This window comes from Podarcis melisellensis (genome assembly GCF_964234715.1).
Source record: "Podarcis melisellensis genome assembly, chromosome: 10".
Classification (NCBI taxonomy): Eukaryota; Metazoa; Chordata; class Lepidosauria; order Squamata; family Lacertidae; genus Podarcis; species Podarcis melisellensis.
This window is the reverse complement of record NC_138542.1, coordinates 46,880,562-46,904,845: the sequence shown is the minus strand read 5'-3', so window position 1 is coordinate 46,904,845 and position 24,284 is coordinate 46,880,562. Positions and strand designations below refer to the sequence as shown.

At 44.6% G+C, this 24,284-nt stretch overlaps 1 protein-coding gene across 2 annotated transcripts in view; it reads right to left on the bottom strand.

The window, feature by feature from the left end:
• NPTXR (neuronal pentraxin receptor) overlaps positions 1-9,923 on the bottom strand; it is a 29,372-nt gene extending 19,449 nt beyond the window's left edge. Inside the window, exon 1 of one of the 2 annotated variants that reach the window (XM_081928339.1) lies at positions 8,954-9,923. In XM_081928339.1, coding sequence (XP_081784465.1) covers positions 8,954-9,583 — 630 coding nt within the window. In that variant the 5' untranslated portion in view covers positions 9,584-9,923. The remainder of the gene's footprint in view (positions 1-8,953) is intronic. The other variant, XM_081928338.1, reaches the window with a different exon arrangement.
• Between the last annotated feature and the right edge of the window lie 14,361 nt (positions 9,924-24,284).

Below are 24,284 nucleotides of genomic sequence, written 5' to 3'. Positions count from 1 at the left end.
CCGGCCTTCTGATCGGCAAGTCCTAGGCTCTTTGGTTTAACCCACAGCGCCACCCACGTCCCTTGTGTGAGTCTACTTAGATGGGATTAATTTCATTCATTGTCAGTTGCACACATTTATCTAAGGAGATCAAAAGCCGTCAGTTATTAAAGCATCAGAAAATCCAGTGTCTGAGACTTTCACCAGCTAAGGTAAAAGAAGACTGCTTCACAAGCTCATGCCCAACTTGTTAGAAGCTTTATTGGTTTGTTGTGGATCATTTGGGGACTTATGAGATGCATCCTGTCCCCATCTTTGCAGAGGTTCCCCTGGTAGCTGAAATAGTAATAGAATCACAGAAATGTAGAGTTGGAAAGAGCCCAAAGGACCATCTAGTCTAACCCCCACTATGCAGGAATCACAGCTAAACAATCCCTGACAGATAGCCAGCCAGCCAACCTCTCTTTAAAAACCTCCAATGAAGGAGAGTCCATCACCTTCCAAGGTAGTCCGTTCTACTGTTGAACAGCTCTTACCATCAGGAAGTTCTTTCTAATGATTAGTTAGAATCCCCATTCTTGTAATTTGAGCCCATTGGTTCGGGCCCTGCCCCCTGCAGCAGCAGCAGAAAACCAGCTTGCTCCTCCTACATGTGACAGCTCTTCAGATATTTGAAGACGGCACTCATATCACCTCTCATATTCTTCTCTTCTCCACACTAAACATATCCAACTCCCTCAACTGTTCCTCAGTCACACAATGTGCTGGAGTTTCGGAAGCTTAACAGAGCTTGCAAAGTGTGGGATGTGATAAGAATATGTGATAATTAAGAACATGATGCCCCTGGGTAAACCTCAGCTTAGCCACAAACTCATTAGGCGGTTTTAGGAAAGCCACCATCTCTTCACCTCAGTCATATTATGGGAATAATAATGGTGACTTATGTTGACGGTTTGGTCTAAAGATTACGGATAATAAGTAATACTGTCAAGTCTTACAGGGTTGTTCTACAGCAGGGTTTAGGAACCTGTGGCCATGCAGATTTTGTTGGGCTCCAGTTCCTATCAGCCAAAGGGTCAAAGGCAATGGGAGTTGAAGTGAGCAACTTCTGCAGAGCCACAGGTCTCTCTCAGCCCACCCCATTCTAAAAATTAGTGTCAGGGCCGGCCCAGTCATTAGATGGGGTGAGGCCACTGCCTCAGGTGGCAGAAGCCCCCAAGGTGGCCCTCCCATGGATGCCCCACTTGCCCTGCTGTCTCCAGCAGGGGGGGAAAAGCGTTGCCTGTTTTGGTGCCAATTTCAGTGGAGATTTTGCTGATTTTGGCTGAGATCTCACTGAAATCCCCTGAAATCTTACAACGTGCACAATATCTCACCCCAAATTGATGCTGCTTCTCCTCCAGCAGTGGAGGCGGCAAGGCAGGTGGTGAAGGCAGTGGTGGCAGGGCAGATGATGTAGGCAGCAGCAACAGGGGCAGCAGGGCAGGACAGCACTTCCTGTTTTGCCTGAAGCATTGAAATGGAACATGCCACTCCAGCACCAAGCTCTGCCCAGAGGTCAGAACTGCAAAATTGTGTACAGACATGCACAGGTGTGCCATCTATGCCAAGCCCCCCCCCCCCAGATTTCAGTGAAGGTCCCGGGCCCCCTCCAAGTTCTGTGGCATCCCCGCGCACACACCGCAGGCTGTCTGCATGACACATCAGCATGCCCCGTGATGTGCATAAGTAATGTCAGCACACTGCAGGGCATGCTGCCATCATGTGTGCACACTACAGGGCATGCACACACAGCGTGGTGGTGTCATGTGGCCCCAGGCCCCCTCAGTCATGGGGGCAAGATGGACATGAATAAATTCAGCACTGAATCTAATGGACTGAATCGCCACACATTAAACAATATTAAGCAGTTAGTCCCTTACCTTTCTCGCCCTGACCTGGCCACAGTGATCCATAAACGGTCACCTTCAGGCTTGATTATTGTAACTCGCTCTATGCAGGGCTGCCCTTGAAGCTGACCCAGAAACTCCAGCAGTTGCAGAATGCCGCGGCGAGGCTCCTTACAGGGCCCTTGCCACAGGATCACATTCATCCAGTGCTTTACCAACTGCACTGGCTCCCAGTGGAGTACAGGGTCAGGTTTAAGGTGCCGGTTTTGACCTTTAAAGCCCTATGTGGCCTAGGACCCACGTACCTATGGGACCGCCTCTCCTGGTATGCCCTGCGGAGGACCTTAAGGTCCACAAATGACAACATTTTGAAGGTCCTAAGTGGCAAGGTGGTTAGATTGGTCTCAACTAGGGCCAGGACCTTTTCAGTACTGGCCCCAACTTGCTGGAATGCTCTGTCACAAAAGACTAGGGCCCTGCGGGACTTGACATCTTTCTTCAGGGCCTGCAAGACAGAGCTGTTCAGTCTGACCCTTATGTTTCCCTCCCCTTATGGTTTTGATCTATGGGCTACTTTTAAAATGAGGCTACATTATTTCCCTGTTATGTTTTTACTGTAATTTTACTGGTGTTAGCCACCCTGAGCCTGGCTCTGGCCAGGGCGGGTGGGTTTTAATAAGTTGTTGTTGTTGTTGTTGTTGTTGTTGTTGTTGTTGTTACAGTTGTTGTGAGACATAGGTAGCCTTCTGTCTAGAATTGAGCTTTGAGAGGGTGTCCCCCCCACCCCATTATTTGAGGAGAAGTCAGATTGGCTGGCTCCTCCACATTGGTGTTCTATTGCAGGTGTATTCTGCATTAGTGATGGATTTATTCTGCTTTAGCTTGCTTTGTGATGCTACCATATTATTGATGTCCCCAGTGCTACCATATTATTGATGTCTGGAGAGGTTCTAAGCACTACAAAACTGGGACTGAAACATACCAGAAAATTTGTGGTATGTTATGGGATCTCAACATTTGTGGTATGTTATAGGGACGCGGGTGGCGCTGTGGGTAAAATCTCAGTGCCTAGGACTTGCCGATCGCATGGTCGGCGGTTCGAATCCCCGCGGCGGGGTGCGCTCCCGTTTCTAGGTCCCAGTGCCTGCCAACCTAGCAGTTCGAAAGCACCCCCGGGTGCAAGTAGATAAATAGGGACCGCTTACTAGCGGGAAGGTAAACGGCGTTTCCGTGTGCTGCGCTGGCTCGCCAGAGCAGCTTCATCACGCTGGCCACGTGACCCGGAAGTGTCTGCGGACAGCGCTGGCTCCCGGCCTATAGAGTGAGATGAGCGCACAACCCTAGAGTCTGTCAAGACTGGCCCGTACGGGCAGGGGTACCTTTACCTTTACCTTTATGGGATCTCAGGAGGACATTGCAGAGTATGCATTGAATGGAAATGGTCTGGTATGACCAGCCCAAATCTTTTGCAGGCACAAGCTGTATTGAAAGCAGGATCACGCGCGACTGCTGCGATAGCCTCATAAGCACAAATCATGAATGAGCAAGAAAAAGGATATTGGGGGGGGGGTGCAAGTCAGTGGAGATTAAAGAGATGGGAGCTTTTAACAAATAAAGCAACAAACACAATGTTAATTAGATAATCATACGAGGCACTTGGAAAGAACCCCACCCAAAGAATGCATAGCTTGCCAGGGGCTCCTGACTCCCCAAAGCTCACCCAGCTTTCACCCTGGAGGGTGGCAAGAGCTCATTTCACTTATGTTCCTAAATACGGGTTGTATCTGGTTGTAATCATGCTCAGAATAGACCCGCTGAAATTAATGGACACGAATAAGGCAGCTCCATTGATTTCAATGGGTCTACTTTGAGGAGGACTTAGCTGGATACAACCCTGTGTCTGTAGGAAGCCCAGGACCACACCGGATGCAAACCTTTGTTGAAACGTGCACCAAATGGACTCTTTACTTGCCCACTGTCACCCTAGTATCAACCTAATCAGAAATAAGATGCTAATCTCTAAGAAGAAACCAGCAGAAATTAGTCATGGTTAATGGGATTTCAGATAGTCTCAATTAAGGCTGCAAGCAGGGAGCCAACTGGGTGAAAAATGAGGCCAGAAAAGAAAGAAAGGCTAGTGAGCAAATTAAACTCAGTATGATTTGTTTCGAAGAAAATGTGGTTAGGATTGTGCTGCATGTTCTGTTTTACGGCTTTCGGTGGGATAACTAATCAAAGTAATGGTTGCTTGTTTCTTTTCTCCCCTACCCTGAGAAGCGGTCTCAGAAGCTGCAGTCAAGAGTAAAATGGGGAGGAGGGACTGGTTAACCCATTCACTATTTGTCTGCTCAAAAGCCATCCAGAAGCAGCTTTCCCTCTGGTGGGTAACAAAACTTGGGGTTCCCAGTTCAGAACAGGCAGTTTTGAGCAGGCAAGTGGTGGGGTGGTGGGGTGGAGAATTAAGTGTCTCCTCTTTCTGCTGCTCTTCCACTCCTGATGCCAGCCTCCAAACCAGCTTTTCACTAAAAAGAAAGGTACACACAACTGCCTGTATACCATGGTTTAGCTCATCACATCTAATTTGAGCTGGATTGTGACCTCAGGTGAGTCCGTAAGGAGTTTAGTCATTACTACCATAAACCACATTGATCTGGGATTATGATCTGGGTCATAAAAACCTGAGCACTTCAGTGTGAATTAAGATCCAAAATCTTTAATAGGTATTTGATAAATCTTCCCCAAATCCTGTTAATGTCTCACAGTCATAACACAACACATAGATTATAGTAATAATCTGATTTGAAATCCCTTCTCAAATTTCTGCAGAATCAATGGATGCTCTCTAACGTATGTCAGCATGCAGATAAAAAGTCTGTGGGGAAATCCAGTGAAAGTTTAGTAGTGTTAATTCCATTTGATTTCAGCGGGAGATAATCAATCATGTATTCAATTCCCCTTAAAAAACTTAAATGTGTTTAAATTTGGCTCTATGGGTCTGTTATTAAGAGGTTGTTTTAAATTAAATCAAACTAGTGTTTCACTTACTTGAATTTTGTTTTTTTTCTGAATTCTTCAGTAAAAGAACCCTTCTCAGTATCTCATGAAGAAACTCAGAGCAAAATTTCTAAAATAGCGCAATGCCTGCACAAGCTGCTCTGCCTGTGGTTGACTGGGTCAGGGGTTGTTTATTGCTTTCCCTCTGAAATATTAGTTGGGAATGGCAATAACCTGCCTTGCCAGCTTGCAAAGATCCTGGAATCTTAGAATTGGAAGGTGCCAAAGGATCATGCCCTGAGGCAGAACCATCCACCTATCAGGCGCCCGTTTAGACTGCAATCCTGTAAAGAAATTTAATAAATGATGATGATAAGTTACCTAGGAGTAAGCTCTATTGAAACCAGTGGGACTTTCTTCTAAATAAACATGCATAGAATCACCCTATATCAGGAGGGGAGAAATAGATTCCTCAGCACCTCCAGCATGATTGGCATGGGCATGGGCATTTTGCACAATGTGTGCCTGTCAGATTTCTTCTAGACACTCTGCAGACAAATCAATCACATGAACCACCAGGGCTTTCCACCATTAAGGGATCTTGTATGAGAGTGCTGTCTGAAAGGAATGAACTATCAGTGCTGCCTCTTAGTGATTGCCATGGACATATTTTAACTGTTTCACTGTCAAAAACGCAGCTCTACAAGACAGCCTATCACACTTGGATCTGAAAGACTGGGGCTCCGAAAGGACTGTTGTAAAAGTGAATGGCAGAAATTTGTATGCTTGAGTTCAACAGTTTTACAGGCTATAGGCATGGTCATTAATAGCAAACAAGCATGGCTTTATCTTGAACTATGAATATACCCATCCATATAGCCCAGCTCACAAGCTGGCCAGGTGGAATCCAAGAGAGAAGTGCATTGCTTAATGCAGCCCGACTGGGACTTACGTGAGCCATGGTTCAAATCATCTAGAGAACAACTGTCTCTGGAAAGACATGAAAGTCAGCATCTGATGAGCTTCTTAGAGGAGAGAGTGTTCCATAAACTGGGTGTAAGGATCAAGAAGGTTCTCTCTCCAGTAGTTAACTGCCTTATCTCCAATGGTGGTGGTTAGGGTGGGGCACTGAGAAGAGGGCTTTTGAAGATTATTATGAATGTCTGGGCAGGCTATGACTTTACCCAATGACTATGTACTGTACCGGACGCGGGTGATGCTGTGGATTAAACCACAGAGCCTAGGACTTGCTGATCAGAACGTTGGCGGTTCGAATCCCTGTGAAGCGGTGAGCTCCCATTGCTCGGTCCCTGCTCCTGCCAACCTATCAGTTTGAAAGCATGTTAAAGTGCAAGTAGATAAATAGGTACTGCTCCAGCGGGAAGGTAAGCGGCGTTTCCGTGCGCTGCTCTGGTTTGCCTGAAGCGGCTTAGTCATGCTGGCCACATGACCCGGAAGCTGTTCGCTGGCTCCCTCGGCCAATAAAGCGAGATGAGCGCCACAACCCCATGACTGGACCTAATTGTCAAGGATCCCTTTACCTTTACCTATGTACTGTACCAGATCTCACAAATTCTAAAAGGAATTCAGCCTGGAAGTTCAACCAGTGTATAATTACTGTACTAACCATCCAACCTTTGCTTTTTTAAAACAACAACAACAACCTCCCTGATGTATAATGGAAAGCAGGGATACAAACAGTCTTGCTAACTTCTGCCAGGATCCAGGACCACAGGAGGCTCTGAACCAGAGATTCAGTCTGGGCACAGCATTAAAGTCTGGCCAAAGGAGAAAACTGCAAGGCTGGTTGCAGATGTACATAAAAATACAGCAGTGAACCTACTGTAGAAGTGCACACATACAGTTTTCTGTTGGTACACATGCAGCCACACAAATGTAAACTGTGAAAGCAATAAAAGCATGTGTTTGCCAATATCCTTGACATGAATTCACTCATCAGAAAGGTGGGATTGGCTTCCACTCCTTTGGGAGTGTGCACTCAGTGGCAAATAATATAAGGTGCAAATTGCACCTCTCTGATTAGGAACCCTGATCTCAGCATCAGCTAGTCAAAGCACATTCACAGAGCATGGGAGTTCAAAGCTCTTTCCTCCCTCTCCCTTTCTCACGCAGCCGTAAAGCAGAAAACATCTCTCTAGGGAAACATCAGCAGTAGCTCTTTGTGTGAGGTTTGCTCTCATCCATCTGTAATCAGGCAGGAGGCAGAAATCTGGGGCAAGGATTCCAAGATGAGTAATAAGAGAATCCTGGTGGTGTGGGGGGAGAGGTGGGGGGAAGGCCCTAGGGCCAATATCTTGAATGTGCAGGGGTGTGAAATAATATCTAGCTTCATCAAACAACTTTTGAGATACTGTGATTTTTAAAAACCAAAGACAATATGACCTAGTGGCAGAGCCACCAAGCATTTTACACTGGCCTACTAGTAATACCATGTGCAGTGCAGGAGTTGACACTGGAGTAGAACTATGTCTTTGACTTTAATAGAGTTCTTAACAGGAACAGAAGAAAATAATAAATGAATCCATTTCCAAGAATTTATGTTGTTGCGTTTATTAATCTTGGTAACTGTTGGGTATACGGATATCAAGCAATGCGGCATGAAAATAATAAAATTAATGTTTTAAGCAATTAATAACACAGAGACAGGAGTATGCTCGTGGGGAATTAAAGCAATAATTAGTTCAAAGCAAAACTGAATAGGATTTGGAACCCCTAATGCAGTATCAAATTTCATAAACTTCTACTATCAGGTGCTCTAATATGTAACATGCCCCCAGGTTTTTCGTAATATATAGTATTTCAACAGAAGAGAAGAAAACTCTGTCTCCCGAGAATTAATTAAAATGTGACTAGAAAGAAAATGTGCTCTGATGATAGGGACATAATGGCTGTGGGGTGTGCGATGATAATCTGACCCAAGCATGTGTCTATTTGGTTTTTGGTTTTATCTCAGTATATCTGTTTGTTCATCGCTTGTATGCACATTTCTGCACATAGCCTATTTCTTTAACAGGTAATGTTTGTGAGCCATCAAAGAGATTGCTTACAGAGAGTACTAGAATGTAACTCACATGTATGTGCTCAGTGCAACAGCCAAGTACAGTGGTGCCTCAGGTTAACAACTTAATTCGTTCTGGAGGGCCATTCTTAACCTGAAAATGTACTTAACCTGAGGTACCACTTTAGCTAATGGGGCCTCCTGCTGCCGCCACACAATTTGTTCTCATCCTGAAGCAAAGTTCTTAACCCGAGATACTATTTCTGGGTTAGCGGTGTCTGTAACCTGAAGCGTCTGTAACCCGAGGTACCACTGTATTCATCATCCCCTCATTATATATATATATATATACACACACACACACACACACACACAGTCACCCTCCACCCAAGTCCCAAACCTAGACACACACATCTTACCCAGTTAAGGCCAAGTGATTTACCAGAATATACCACAGCTACGATTAAATTACATGAATTATTAAAATGCAATTTAAAAACAACAACCTTATGGGCAGAAGCAGAGGGGAACATGAGTGTTCACAAACTAATAGCCTATCCTTACGGGAGAAAGATTGCTCCCATCCACAATTTAGGCAATGGTCTTGCGGGGGGAGGTAATTAAAAATATTGGCAATGTGTGTGATAAAATGTGTGTGTGACACACACACACACACACAGAGAGAGAGGCCATGAACAAGGAGATGCAGTAGTAATAATGGAGAGAAACCTGCCTGGGACTGAGGGTATGTGTGCACATCATCTTCTCTGCAGTATTTACCCTGAAGTTAATTTATTATAGCAAGATGAAGTTGCCATCTGTCTTCTTGCTATGCTGGAAGTGGAGCTTCAGTTACTTCCTAGCAGATCTTGGTTTACCTCTTGTGAGTCTCCCCTAACCACTGCTTATGAGTAGGCTTTTAAGTGCCTCATAATATAACTCCTGCTTACAGCAAAGGAGGTAAAGGTAACGTGTGCATTAGGGCAGAGGGGAAGCGAAAGATGGGATAGTAAAGGAGAGGGAGAACCTAAAAGGAACTGGCTTACGAAGGGCGGTGCATTTTCATGTTTACCTCTATCTTGTCGATCCTGTCTTTCAGAGTCCTGACAGCCTCCTCGAGCTCCTGAATCATGGCCGGCGAGTCCCAGGGCAGGTCGCCCATGGTGTCTTGCCTGGGGACGCCCCAGACGGAGGGGCTATCCTGGAAACTAAGTTCAAGGCCGTTCTCGCAGCGGCTCAGCTTGGTAGTCAGCTCCCGGATGGTCTCCTGGTCAATGAGGATCTGGTCTTTCTGCTGCTGCGCCGTCAGCCGCAGCTGCTCGGCCGTGCTCTGGAGGAAGAGCAGCTCTTCGCTGGCGGCGGCCGCCCCGGGGCTGTCCCCCTGCGGGCTCCCCTCCGACGGGCACTCGACGGTCAGCGGGGTGCACAGGAAGCGGCTGAAGAGCTGCTGGTGCTGCTGCGGCCGGGCGCTGGCCAGCAGGTCCAGCAGCGCGTCGTGGGGCCCCGCCGAGAAGCCCCCGTAGGGGCTCTCTCCAGCACCATGGAGAGCGCCCAGGGTTTTGTCGACCGAGCCCGAGGCGGGCAGCAGGGCCGCGGCCGCGGCGTTGGAGCCATTGTCAGCACCTTGGAGAGCTCCTTTGCCTCCGGCCGCAGGGTAGACGCTCGCGATGATGCAAATGATTGCACCAAGGAAAGCCAGCATCCCTGCGGCCAGGAGCACCACCAGAAACTTCAGGGTGGCAGCTTCGAGGGCGACCCCAGCCAAGAGAAAGCGGCACCCCGAGGGGGAGAGCCGGGGGTGGGAGAGAGAAAAGGGGCGGGAGGGGAAAGCGGCACGAGGTGGGGGAGAGAGGAGCCGGGGAGCTGGAGAGAGAGAGAGAGAGAGAGGACGGGCTGCTGGAGAAGCCCCGGCTTCCTTCTGCCACCTGAACCAAGGCTGTTGATTATATCTTGATTGGAGAGCGCGAGCGGGGACGTCATCGACTCTTCCTCTCCGGGCCCCTCCGGCGGCTGCATCGTAACCCTTTCGGCGCCGGGAGGAGCGGAGGAAGGGCGCTGTTGGTGCTGCCTCGAAGAATCACCAGTCCTCTCTCGCTCTCTTTGTCACACACGCACGCACGCACACGATCCAGCAGGCATGTTTTTTACACTGGGGCGGGGAATGGAGGGAAATAGCAATCGCCCTGGGAGCACTTCTTCTTTTGGGAAAGGGGAATGAAACCGCGGTGCCCGGGATTGTTACCCGTCGGATTGAGATGTAAAGAGAGCAGCGTAATGACGACGGAGAGCTGGCAGTGAAAGGGCGAGGAGGAAACATGAGAAAGTCACGTTTCCTAGTTGCTCTTTGCCCCTAGCCCTTCTCCAGCGAGAAAGGCTTGGTCCGTATGTGACCCTTTTAGCACTAGCCATACTTTCTGGTTAAGCGAGGCAGAGGTTAGGTTGGAGGGTCTATAATATAATGCTATAGGGACTGAGGGGGCTTTCAGTGCTCCGGTAAAGAGGCCAATCCCAGATTGATTGATTTCTATTTTTGCTAAAGGACCAACAAAATCACATCGGAGCTCCTTAACGATTCTTGAGTGAATATCAGCTTGAATAACCCCTGTGGCACATTCCTTTTTGTCAATTGCATGTCTGTCACCTCTGTATGAAATAGCTCTTCAGATGCAGTACCAGGGGAAATGCTTCAAGTGTGGATCTTTCTCCATCTCACGCAATTAAGAATGAGTCAAGGAGTTCTCTCACACTTTCCCTTTTGTGTGTGGTGCTTCTTTTCCACACCTTTGCCATCTTATAGTCCTTCTACCTCTCTGGCTGGCATCTGGTTTCTGACGTACTTTAATAAATTTCTATGATCCTTTGTTATATACTTCCTCACCTGTTTTGCTTAACTTGTTGTAAATTTATGTTTGGTTTATCAGGATTAACATGTTTTAAAATTCTCCATTTTGGACAAAGTTGCCATTTTTTAAAAGCTCAGTGCTTCAATTTAATTACAGTGGCATCCTTTTAGATGTGTTCTGAAATTTCTTCTAATTTGCGGAATATGTTTTATTTGAAATCTTACTTCCTAAACAGATCTTACCTTTCAGTGCTCTTCTAAATAGTTGATTCATTTGCTAGAACTTTGTAACTGAATATGAATGCACTGTATTTTTTTATAATTGTAAAATTATTATTATTTATGAAAGCAGAAAATCTTATATGACTACATGGCCTTCTAATATGCTTCAGGAATACAAAAACAGGGGACAAGAAAAGAATAAATGAAAACAGGATACAGGACCACCACCATTTGCTGCATGTCTAAATAATTAATTGTAAAATGCAGTATGACAAAACATGTTAGCATCATTATAACTCTGGCAAGGTTTCTAGTTGTGTGCTTTCTGTATGAACTCTACTATTCCAAAATATCACATTTCTGTTAATACTTTTTGTGCAATAATAATGCTTTGTCATGACCGGCTCACACCTTCAAAATTGCCAGCAACATAGCATTTTTGTCTGGATTTTCAGCAGTTTTGAATTTCTGGATTTTTAAAAGCAGTTTTGCATTATCGTATCTGTTGCCTGCCCTAATCAGAGTTCCCCTGGAGCTTCAGGATGCTTACAATAGACCCTTTGCATGTTATAGCATTAAAACAAGAATAGTATTCTGTCTTGACTGATCCAAGACACAACTGTTTGTTATATAGAAATTGTTTCTTTAGCATGACCTGAGTTTACATCTACCTAGTCTTCTGGCAGTTAAAAATCGCTCATTACATTCTTTGCTTTTGCTCCCTTCCTGATTTTTTAGTATCTGCAACTCAGCTTTCACCATTATCATGAACTTTCACCAATAACAGTTCCTAGTACTATTTTGCTTTCTTCCTCCCTCTCTCTCTCTCTCTCTCTCTCTCTCTCTCTCTCTCACCCGCCCCTCTCTCTATTCCTCTGTGGGACTTTTGTATGTAGTGGCCAAGACCCAATGAAACCTCCAACAACTTTTGCCTGCCTATGGGGCTGTGGATTTTTGTGACTACTAAGACCCAGCATGGGTTCTCAAAAACAAGTCACGCCAGATGAATTTCATTTCTTTTATTAATAGAGTTACAAGCTTGATAGATCAGGGGAGTGTTGTGAACACAGTAGAAATCTGCACTAGATTGCTGATTATTATTTTTAAAGCAAACTGATGTGAAAATACAGAGGACCATAGTTAAGATTAAGAAAATGAGAAAACAACATGGACATATTTGCACATCCCTAGTTGGAGCTAAGGAGGTTGATGAGGGACTGTTGAGTATTGCAGATAATAGCAGAGAATCAAGATGTTTTGTCTATGCTTTGTCCCAGGTGCCTGGGAGCAATGATTAAGACTAAAAAGCTAGAAGAAATGATGCCAGGAAAAAGCAGCTGTACAGGAACTGAAGAAAGCCACAGTAGATGCCCACAGTGGAAGCTGATCATTGTAAATACTGGAGAGGGTCATTTATTTTGAATGGTGGTTTAAATAACCATTAAATAGTAAGCTAGTTGCTTTGATCAGCAGCAGGCTGGTGGCAGAGGTGTGGGAAAAACACTTCATTGATTCCTCTACCCCATGTATTCTGCAAAAAGGAAGAAGGCAGAATTAGGCTCCTGTAACTGACAGGCCCCTCTCTGGAAGTATTGCAGAAGTCTGCCAGCTATTGAGGCAAAAGCAGACTGGGAGGTCTATCGGCCAGAGTTAAGTAATGTGCCCATTATAAGCAATTGGGATGGTGGAGTGAAAGTGAATTACTGGCAGCTGGCTTGATTGGATAAGCCAGGGGTAGGCAACCTAAGGCCCGGGGGCCGGATGGGTCCCAATCGCCTTCTCAATCCAGCCCACGGATGGTCTGGGAATCAGCGTGTTTTTACATGAGTAGAATGCATGCTTTTGTTTAAAATGCAACTCTGGGTTATTTGTGGGGCATAGGAATTCGTTCATTTCCCCCCCCCCAAAAAAATATAGTCTGGCCCACCACATGGTCTGAGGGACGGTGGACTGGCCCATGGTTGAGAAAGGTTGCTGACCCATGAGATAAGTTTTCCTGGTCTGGCAAAACAAGCAAATGAAACAAAAAAACAAAGACTTGTTCAAGGCCTCAGATCTACAGATTGGATCAAAGCATGATCAAAGCTTTGGGGGTTCTGGACTTGGCACAAGCTAGGGAAGCTCAGGTGCCAACACTGGCTACAAGTGCTTAGGTTACAGTTGGCATACCAACTGAATGGAGAGGTCTGGCCTTCTCTTGGTTATCAGTGCATTGATGACATTTTGGCAAGACTACTACAGCACATTTGACCTAGGGTTGCCTTTGAAGATGGTTCATAAATTTGAGCTACTGCAAAATGCAGCCACCCAAATACTAGGGAAGCCAATTCACGTGATACCTATGTTGCACCAGCTACACTGGATGAGTCGTTAAAAGTTAAAGCCTGAAACTGTCTGGGTTTGAGTTACTTAAAAGACCACCTTCACCCAGACCAGCCTGCTCACATGTTGAGTTCTACATTGGATACACTTCTCACTCTGAGAATAATTAGGTTGGTTGGCATGAGAGGACCCTTTTCTGCAACAGCCCCACGCTTTTTCAGTCGGGCTCCATCCCCCATTAGGAAAGTCCTCAAGATCCATTTCTTTTTGCTGTCTCTTCCGAGGGAGTCTGGGTTGCAATTATGTATTGGATTTTAGCATTTGTGTGGGTGGGTGTCTGTTTTATTATTGTTGCTGGCATTTATTAATTATTTGGTGCTTGTGCTTGCATTGTATTCTGGAAGCTAACAGAGAGCATGCCTGTAGAGATATGATGGCTTTTAGAATTAGGGCTGCAATCCTAAACACATTGGCTAGAAAGAAATCAGCACTGAACACAGTGGAACTTACTACTGAGTAGACCTGTACAGAATTGCACTATGCATGTTTTGACCATTCCTCATGACAAGGAGCTGAAATAAATGCTGAGGAATAAATGCTTTATAAGTTTTAGTGTAAAGCAAAAGATAAATGGGGTGAGGAGGAAGGGCACTTGGTTGCCAAACAGATCAGTCTGGACTGTAGGTAATTAAAGAGAGACTGTTGGAAAGGGTGAATTCTTATGTTTTGTCCAATCCACTTCCTATAAGGGATAAATATTCTATTTTGCTAATAGTAAATGCTGCCTCTAATGGTCTGGATGAGGATGAGTGTTATCTGGAGAGGAAAATATTTATTGGCGTTGGGAAACTGACTGCAATTACTCGAAGTGCTTGACTAGAGGAGAAATGCCTTTGTAAATAATTAACTGTGAATCCTGCTGTGTGCTTTAATTTTTGCATGTGTATCTGTGTAGATATTATTTTTCCAGGAAGAATGCTGTTAAGCATTATGAAGAACTTGTCTGGGAACAAACAGCTTGGTGAAGGGGGATGGTGGAATTTTAACAAAGGGATCTTAATGAGACTGACTTGTCAGCAGGTGTCATAGTATGGAATCCAGTCATCGGAACACAGGAAGCTGTCTTATGCAGAATCAGACGACTGGTCCATCTAGCTCAGTATTGTCTACACTGACCGGCAGCAGTGGCTTTCCAGGGTTCTCTCCTCCTGTGGTTTCAGGCATACAGCCTCTGACCATGGAAGGAAAGCATGGCCATCATGACTGGTAGCCATGGATAGCCTTTACCTCCTTGAATTTGTCCCATCCTCTATTAAAGCCATGCAAGTTGGGAGCCATCACTGCCTCCAGAAGTGCTTTCTTTTGTCTGTGTTCTGAGAAGGTGGGGCAACTTTTTTTGCTCCACTTTTACATGCCATACATAATTTTATGCACTTCCATCAAGTTGCCTCTTAGTCAAACCAAAAAAGCCCACAGTGCTGCAATATTTCCTCATAGATGAGTTGCTCCATCTCCTTGATCATTTGATTGTCCCTTTCTGAATCTTTTCAAACTCCACAATATATTCTTTGAGATGAAGCAACCATAATTGCCCATGTTATTCCAAATCCAATCACACCATAGACAAGGCATAGGCAAACTCAGCCCTCCACATGTTTTGGAACTACAACTCCCACATATCCCTAGATAACAGGACCAGTGGTCAGGGATGATGGGAACTGTAGTCTTAAAACATCTGGAGGGCTGAGTTTGCCTATGCCTGCCATAGACCTATATAACATGATATTTGCAGTTTTGTTTTCAATTCATTTTTCTAACGATCCCTAGCATGGAATTTACCTTTTTCAGAGCCCAGGGTTTTGTTCTAGGTCAGACACCACCAGTTCAGACCCATAAGCATATATGTGATTCTCCCCACCTCCATATTCCTACTCTCTGCTTACTGTTTCTTAACCAGTTCATGTCATAGGTGTCTCCCTCTCCTGCTGCAACAAGCTCCCCTCCTGTCTCCCAGAACCTGAAGGGGGCTGAAACGGGCAAAGCAGCAAGAGGCTGCACACAGACACAGTCTCCAATTGCTTGGGGAAAACCCTGGAGAGGAGGGAACTGTGGGACAGCTGTGGGGAAGTGGAGACTTTCAGTCTCAGCAACTGATTCATGGGTTAAGATCTACCGGGGATGAGCTGCTGGGCTTATTAGGCCTGACACTCAGCCAAGTCTTGAAAGATTGTGCTTTTGCTAATAAAGAGTTAACTCCAACTTTGAACAGTGTGATTTACTGCTGGCTCGCTCTGTTGACAGACATTTATTGAATGAATGGATAAATAAATAAATCATAGATGGACAAATAACCTGACCTGGTATAAAAGCAGTTTCCTAAATATGCTCAGAACTATAGTATATACAACAAAACCCAGGATGCAGCAGTGCAGATCAGAGTAGGCTTGCTCCTTAATGGCTTAGGTTGCTAGAGGCTAGCAAGGGAAGAGAGCAGATTTCCTGCTACTTCTGTGGCTTCCCTAAGTGCACTCCTTTACTTTACTCCTGTGCAGAGTGAATGATTGTCATTCCTTTCCCTTAGAAATATAAAGTGCTATACTTGAGACTGCTGGTATGGCAGCAGCAAATTCTACCCTCCACTCTGGATAGTGGGTGGTCTCGCCTTCACCAACAGGAATCTCAACGAGGGCACTACAAAAGCCCTCCTTTTAAATCCATGTCTCATGATGGGTATTTTGCTAGCATTATAGAAGTGCCTCTAGCACATGCAGAGTACACATCGTTCCCCAGTCATCAACTGCTGTCTATTGCTGCAGGGTATTTGTTTTCTTAGGAGTGAAATCAATATAAACTACAGATCTTCATCTTTTGCCTTGCAATCCCATGTCAAGCTAAGACGCAGTATAGAAATTTTTGAATAAAGAAAACACTCCATACTTGGTTGTGCCCACTCACATGCACCATGGCAGGCTTGCTATAGGGATCATGACTGGCTTCTTGGACAGGACTTTGTGCCATTAAGAGAAATCCACAGAGCATTTCATGAACAATTATAGTCCCTGTAATGTGAACACCAGCTCCTTTTCAAATGATTTTTGATGTGGAAACACAAGAGAAGGATGTTTTCAGTTCTGGCAGTATATGGGGTTTTTGGTTGAGTTTTGCAGTCACTCTCTATGACGCCTTTCAGGATAGAAAGGCATTGTGATTCATTTTCAAACAGATGGTGGTATACTTAATCACAGGGTATATTTTCAGGCTATATTTAATTCAATGGCCTGTACTAGCTCACCTTCTTTCTCGTATTTATGACATCTTGTGTGACATTGTGGAAAATGTATTAGCATGACTACTAGCTCATAGAAGATAAATGCCATTGCCTGCTGAGCGCACAGAGTATGCCACAAATTACTATACAGAATCATGCGTTCCATTGCAGGGTCACAGGTATTTGTGGATATTAGTCATGGTTATGCAGCATTGAGATCTTCAGGGAAATGCATATCCTGCTTTTCTTTAGCTGCTGAGTAGAATCTCATCTTGAAATCAGCACCTATATGACCAAGAAGCTCACCTAACACATGACCATTCAGGCTCTCCTTAAAACTCCTCCAGCAAAAAATCCTCAGCCACCAAACAAAATTAAAATATAAACAATGCTCTTTAACTAGAGTTCTTTCATCTTCAGGCTAACAGGCTGCTTGCCTACATCCATTATTATGCACTTTCATATCATTCACAGGATTAAAAAATCCAGGGCTTGGCTGCACAAAGGAAGTTGTGGAGTAATCCTAGACAATGAAAGGTATTCTTGATCAGGTAACCTATGCTAGCAGTGCAATTCTGAGAAACATGGGAAGATTTGGAACAACTTCATTGAATTTTTTTATAATCAAGCAGGCTAGGTGGTGAACATGGATGTTGGCAGTGCTGTGGTCTGGTTTCCAGAGTGGAACTGAGTGAGAATTCATGAGGCTTCTGTTTTAACTTTCAATAAAATCCTTCTTTATTAATTCCATTTATTCTTATTCACCTTTGTCAGTCTGTTTGTTTCCTACATTATGGCCGAGAGTCGTGGACAAATGCCCTGTCTCAGGGAAATGTAATACCAGGATCACAAAACCTTAATAAAAAAGAAAAGCAGAGACATCAACTTCCAGAGAGGTCTGCAAGATCAATTTAGTTGCCTGCTTGCTACCGACAGTTTCAAAAAAAAATTCTTATTTTTAGAAAGCGGCTTTAAGGTGGCTTTAGCATATGAAGAAGGCTTACAGTAATAATAATTATGTACCTATATTGGGGGGGGGGGAGAGACACATAGCACATAATTTCTTGCTGTAGATGCTTGTGGGCAACAGTCAGGGTAAGACTGGGGGGTGAGAGGCACAGAGGAAAAAATGGAAGTTCTTACTGTGAATTTCTATCCCCAGGGTTCCTGGAGGGCAGTCCTGTTAGGGGCTGGCTCCTCCTCTCTTGCAGGCAGGTAGGGTCCAGTTAGAATCCTCCTGGGGGAGGAGCCATCCCACCCTCTCCAGTCTGGCCCTACCTCGTGTACAGAAGGGTCGGGGTCTTTTCAGCTCCGGAGAGCTCAGCGCAAAATCCTCCATTCACCCCCCCCCCTTTATTTTCCATTTATACAATTTCTTCGATTACTGACAGCAGTTGGGGTACTGTGGCTGCAGGGAGCTCCAGGCAACTAAATTCAGCCCCGTCCCTATCAGCAACCAGGGAAGAGGCTCAGGCAAGGAAGCCCCACGGAGCCCAGGAAGGAGGGGATCTCTGGGCAGCATCCTCAACCCCTTGCATGACCTCAGCCACTGGCAAAAGCAGCCGGCCCTTGCTACTTGCCTGAGGGCTTCCTGGCGCGGCTTTGTAGTGCATCTGAAGAAATGTGCAGAAGTCGCAAACAACAACACATCTCAAGAGTATGGACAGACTCACAGACATTTCGGATGCATCTCCGAGGAACGAATAAGGAAAATCCACTCCCTGATGCAGAAGATACGGGAAGCCAAGGTTGCAGATATCATGGAATTGGCAAAATTGCAGGTGCTCATGGTTTCCTGCAAAGGTCTGGTGGATTGGACAGAACTCCACAAATGACCCATTACAGACACTACTGCGGTTTCAAGAAATGATCGTGACATCCAGACACTGAAGCATTCCTATGGGCTGCTATAGGTGAAAAACAGGGGAAGGGACTGTTGCTAAGACCTTTGGTTGCTTCATCTGTTTGAATGTGTTTGTTTTTACCTAGATATTTGGCTAAATTATAAATATTGATTTTTGTTATTGTAGTTTTGCATGTTATAACAGAAATTGTTACATTATTGCTTATTAGGTCTGTTTATATGACTTTGTCATTTTTGTATATTGTTGTTTTTTTCTGTTTATTGCTTTCTTCCTCTCCCTGGGATTTACAATATTCAACAAAGAGCTGGCTATAATCATGCAACTTCAACTCTGTGTATAAGAGTTGTCACCTTAAGCTTCAAACTGTTGAGTCTAGGATACGGATGGGGAACATTTTTCAGCTGAAGGGCCACATTCCTCAAGGGGAAACCTTATGGGGGCCACATGGTAATAATAGGGAGGGGAAGAGGCAAAGTGGCTGAAGCGGTGACACTTACCCTTTGTACAGTCAGCTACGTTCCAGCCACACTAATGTCTGAGGTTTCTTCGCTCTCACCTCCTGCTCTCCACACTCTATTCAGGGACGAAAGAAACTCGGCATTACCACGTTCAAGAACTCATTCCAACCAAGCAAAAACACTTGAAGGGGGCCAGGGTGGGGTGCAGCCTAGGAAAAGTACTTAGTAGGCCTGGAGGGTTAGATAGTAGAACAGACGCTCCCCACCCTTGGTGCAGGATGTATTTCCTTAAATGCCCACCCTATTCCAAAGGCGCAATCATTCTCCAAAGGATGAATAAATATTTTAAAGGAATTCTGCCAAAAGCTAGGACTAAATCTAGCAGATGACACCATTCCAGCTCACTGTCTACAACAGTGCCATGCCTACCTGTAACTGTATATATGTAAAGAATCTGGCACAATTAGACTTTTAGCAGTTCTGGATAATCCTGTGTTTCATATAAATTTTAAAGTGCAAAGTATCAGTTGCTGTAAATGGAAAATATGGTTGGACAGAACTCCTGCTGGATTGTAGCCAGGTTATCAAGGTCAACTCTATTCAAACTGCTGAAAAGTCCCCTCATCACTGAAAAGCAGTGTTGGAGATGCTTGCCACCCTGCGCTGTGTTGAGGTAAACGCTGACGCGGCCTTTTGGCCTCAGACACTTGGCGGGGGTTTTCAAATGGCCATGCAGGCTGGATTCATGACACTTTCAGGCCGCATAAGGCCGTAGTTTGCCGACCCCTGTTCTATTTGGACCCATGCAGTGTTCTTCCCATTCCAGCTTCCTAATCCTGCCTTTTTGGGAAATAGCTATTTCTCTCCTCCATCCTCCCCTGCTTCTTTCAGAAAGGAAGGTGTGGCATCAAGCAGTATTTGTGACAGATGCTAGTTTAGCAGCTTTGAGAGAGATTAAAGGATTTCTTTCAAAAGGCTGCCTGTAATTAACAGCCACTCAGGACGCATTGCTGCTGCCAACTCTCCTGAAGGAACAGGATGCAGAAAGGCAAAGTACCAAGACAGGCCAGGTTCAAATGGAGAGGTGGTAAACTGCAAATTGAACCAAATTTCCCCTCCGTTACCAGCAGGGTGGGGAAGAGGCCATTTCCGCCTCCTTCAATCAATCCTTTTCAGTGGCGGATACTGAAAGTTCTAATCCTGTATCTAGGAGGGATGGGGAACCTCTTTCAACCCAAAGGCTACATTGCCTTCTGGGCAACCTTTTGAGAGTCAAATGCCAGAGATGTGCAAAAGTGGGTGGGCCAACAAATATAATTTTTACCTTTGCACAGAAGGCTAGTTTCTGTACACTCACAAACCCCAATACATCTATGAGCGAAACTTGCAGACAAAGCCCAGTGAGATGCAGTTCTGTTTCCAACGTGAGGAGAAAGAAAGGCATTTGCTATTGAAGTGAATGAGGTACTTGGATGCACAAGAGCTGAGTGCATTGCACTGCATATCGAAGGCACTGAACTGAGAAGTGAATATGTAGATCATGCCCCCCCAGCCCTGCAATGAACCATCAGAGTCAAACAAAGTGATTCAGCCCATTCCAGGGCAGAGGAAACTTGCATTTGGTCATTCGTATTTTTGTAAGTTAGAAGGGATCAAACATACATACAACAAAGGCAAGAAGCTTTGGAATGTAACAATTTATTGGGGTTCATCTTTTTAACTCCCCATTTCTGGCATTGATACAATACTCAAGAGCAGCAGAAAGAACAAAATGTACAAGCACACAAGAGTAATTAGCACAACCCCCCGCAAAACCTGGAGCAAGCCACTTTTCTGATGGAAATGCCAATGGGGGTGGTGATTCAATCACCCACCCCACTATGCTTCCCATCCATCCACTCTAGACAGTTTAGCCAGCTGAGAACTGGATTTTTAAAAGCAACCAAGCAAATGCAAACACTATATTTAAAAATGAATAAGACAAAAATAATAGATAACACTTCATTCATGCACAATTGTTTCATTAAATGCATTTTTTGCCAAAATTAAAAAGTTACCAGATATATATTTAGTTATTGGTTTTTAAAGCCTATTTCATACGCCAAGAGGCAAGAACACAGCAACTTCAGCTCACCCTTCGACAAAACTTAGCATAAGGCCTCAACTTTGCAAAAGCCAAATGTGCAGACTTACACTAACCCTCTCAATTGACTGCAGTTTTGTAAGGTTCGAAGCAAGTGCCACCATCACCTTAGAAAGCCCTTGCGTATTAAAAAGGTTCACAATGGGATCACACTGACATCAGCAGCATGTCTGGCAAGGTTGAGGCCTGGCACTGGCAAGTGCAAGGGTGAGCGTAAAAGAGGAGCAAACACCAATTCTGAACCTCCTGGAACAAGAGGCTTTTCTCCAAGAGAACTCACAAAGAGAAATGTGGCAGATGAATTGGTTTGAGTATAAAATTGCAGGAATGTGGGGAGGGGGAATAAGCACCAGGAACATCACTAAAGCCGTGGTTAGATATATTTACTTTAGGCTGGTGGTAGCAGCCACCATGAAACAAACTGCATCCTTAGAAGTCCCAACTTTCTGCCAGTCCCTTGCCCCCTGTGGCATTCATCTTGGAGAATATCCACCACCCAACTTGCTGCCTAGCTTTTGCATCTGCACAGGTGTCCCACATTCTTTGCATGTCACGCCCTATGAGCAACAGTATTCTCCAGATTAAAACCATAAATTATTCCCAGGTTAAGGGGACATCTTTCTACTACTGATAATGGCCTATGAATACCACAGGGCAATCTTCCACTAATTACATGGGACACATACAGCAGTCTCTGAAGAATAGTTGAGTTGCTACATTATTTTCTTGCTCCACTGAAAAGCCTGACTGTAAAGAACTAGGAGTTGCTTCCCACATTACTATACATGCAACGTTGGAAAGTTCCTCCATGTGATTCCGGCACCAAAATATAACATACATGTGTTGACTGCATAAGGACTGATACTGAAAGACTCAGGAGTCTCAGCAATACCCTTGTCAGTCTCTGAGTAATAAATATTCCCCACTATGCTATTTAATGACATAGGACAATTCCTACAAGTCATTCTTGTGTCTGGGAAAAAACAGTATGGAATGGCTGGTTCTGTGAGAGACTAGAATAAATGCTAAGCATGGTGATCAGGCAAAGAACAATGGAAGAGGATCCCCCATTTAAAATAGCAAAGTACTTCACATTAGAAGCCACAGTATGGGAGTGCTGAACTTTTAAAGCATGTGCTTGCAATTTTTTTTTAAGTGCTATACAAAATAGGAATGGGTTTTCAGCACATTGGAATTGGGACTTAAATGAATCCAATCAAATGTTAAGCTGCAAAATATACTCATTTGTAAATTATCGTTTTACTGCCCATTGTATAGAAGTTTTTTCTCCAGATCACTTGCATGCCTTTATTTCCTTCAGTGAAAGCTTCAGACTAACAAGGAATCATCAGCATCCATCTTGGAAATGCTTCTTCCTTGTCAACAGCTATAACGTTGAGAGCCTTACACAGCATCATCCTGTGCTACACAGAAGGAAGAAATATAGCCACAGAAAGGCATACATTTTAATCCCCACTTATTCAGTACTGGCAACGACCAATTAAGTGACTGAAATAATCCCCAGATGTTAGCAAACCAGAGGGACCAACTTGGTCCCTGCAGAATCTTTGTATATTGTAGCTGCAGATTGGCAAGTGATCAGCAACCCAAAGAATAAACAATTAAGCATAGTGCAGCCTTCAGGCTGCCTATTACATATATGACACCCAATAAGGGTTACCAGTGGAGACAGCAATAGGTGGTATATGAGCCTTTGGCCTAACCCTATCAAGTTCTTATGTATTGAAGCAGCTCTGAGACCACACGGCTTTCATCAAGATGTTACTTTTACTTGACATAGCATCAGTAATGGGTCCCTCATGGGAAAGTGGACAGGCTCCGCATACCAGCAATGGACTAGATAGCTCACTTGAATTCTCTACTGCAAGTAGAGACAGGGCTCCCCTATCTTAATGCAGCACAGAAACACAGAAATATAAATTGAGGAAGAGTATAGCCCCTTTCTCCACGGGCAGCCCATTTTACTGCCAAGCTGTGCAGTGAGGAAAGGGCTCCTTTTCTCACCATGCAGCACAGGAAATACAACAAGCTCCCTCTTCCTCACTGCTGATATTTAAACTGAATAGCTGAACAGCATGTGTGGGGGTCTCCCCCACCACAAAGCTCAGCTGATTGGAGATTACCACTCAACAGTGGGGAGAAGGGGGCCTGGAGAGAGCGAGTGGGGTTTGGATGCCAAGGCTTGGTGGACCAAATATTTCGCATTCCAGATTAAGTCTTAATGAAGGCTGAGTGTATTCTGTAGTTCAAGAGATTATGTATCTCCAACGAGATAATCTAAACTTTGCCCTCACCCAAGGTTGCTACATGCCTAAGTCATGCAAGGTTAAGTACATCTGCATAGATTTGCTTACTTTGCACCATTTACTCTGCTACTGCTAGTCATTAGGAGGCACAAGTGGAACTATGCTGGGCTGTGAACCCATGCTCAGGCCCCACTGTGGCTTCTTTGCCATGCATTGCTCATACATTTTCAAACTTATATTTACAGCCATAAGTTAGCTTTTTTTAAAAAAAAGGATAAAGAATGCAGTTTCTTACGAAGCTGAATTTCAAATCCCTTACAAGATGCTGAATTCCAGAGCCGAAGCTAAATTCTACACTCGAACAATCACAGCCTTGGTCCTATGATCTGTGGCAATGGCACATCCAAATGCACAGATGCATTTCAGTGTCACGCCACCTTTCTGTTTCAAGGAAAATCTTTTGACTGAGACTGGAGTAAAAGAGAAATGAAATAGATGGCACAATTAATCGTTCAGGAAAACATGGAACTGACACAAAGGGCATAACAATGACATTGGGAGAAGGTCTTAACTCAGTGTTAAACCACATTATTTTGAAAACAATAAGGGGCCACGTTGAATCTCTAACGCCCCTCATTAAGAGGGGCTGGGGGGAAAATCTCTGTCTGAAATGTTTAAGATATTGGAGTGCCACTGCCCATCAACCAACATTGGGTTGGTTGGATCAATAAGAACTAAATGGGACAAAGGTGGCTTCAGATGTTGTTCATATGCCATACATAAGTAACCCTGACACTTCAATCTCAAGAAGACCCAGTAGACCTCTCAAGTAGGGCAGGAGAGACTGCGAGGCAATCAGGGTGTTGCTGTTGCATTAACTGAGAAAGGAAGCCATACATGGAAGAAGAATATTCCAACACCAGGCTCCTCTTTCATGGCTGTGCAAAACCTGACTTAGATGAAAGCTAAACATTTTATGGGAAAAATACTAAATACAATTAGGGCTGTTCATAAGT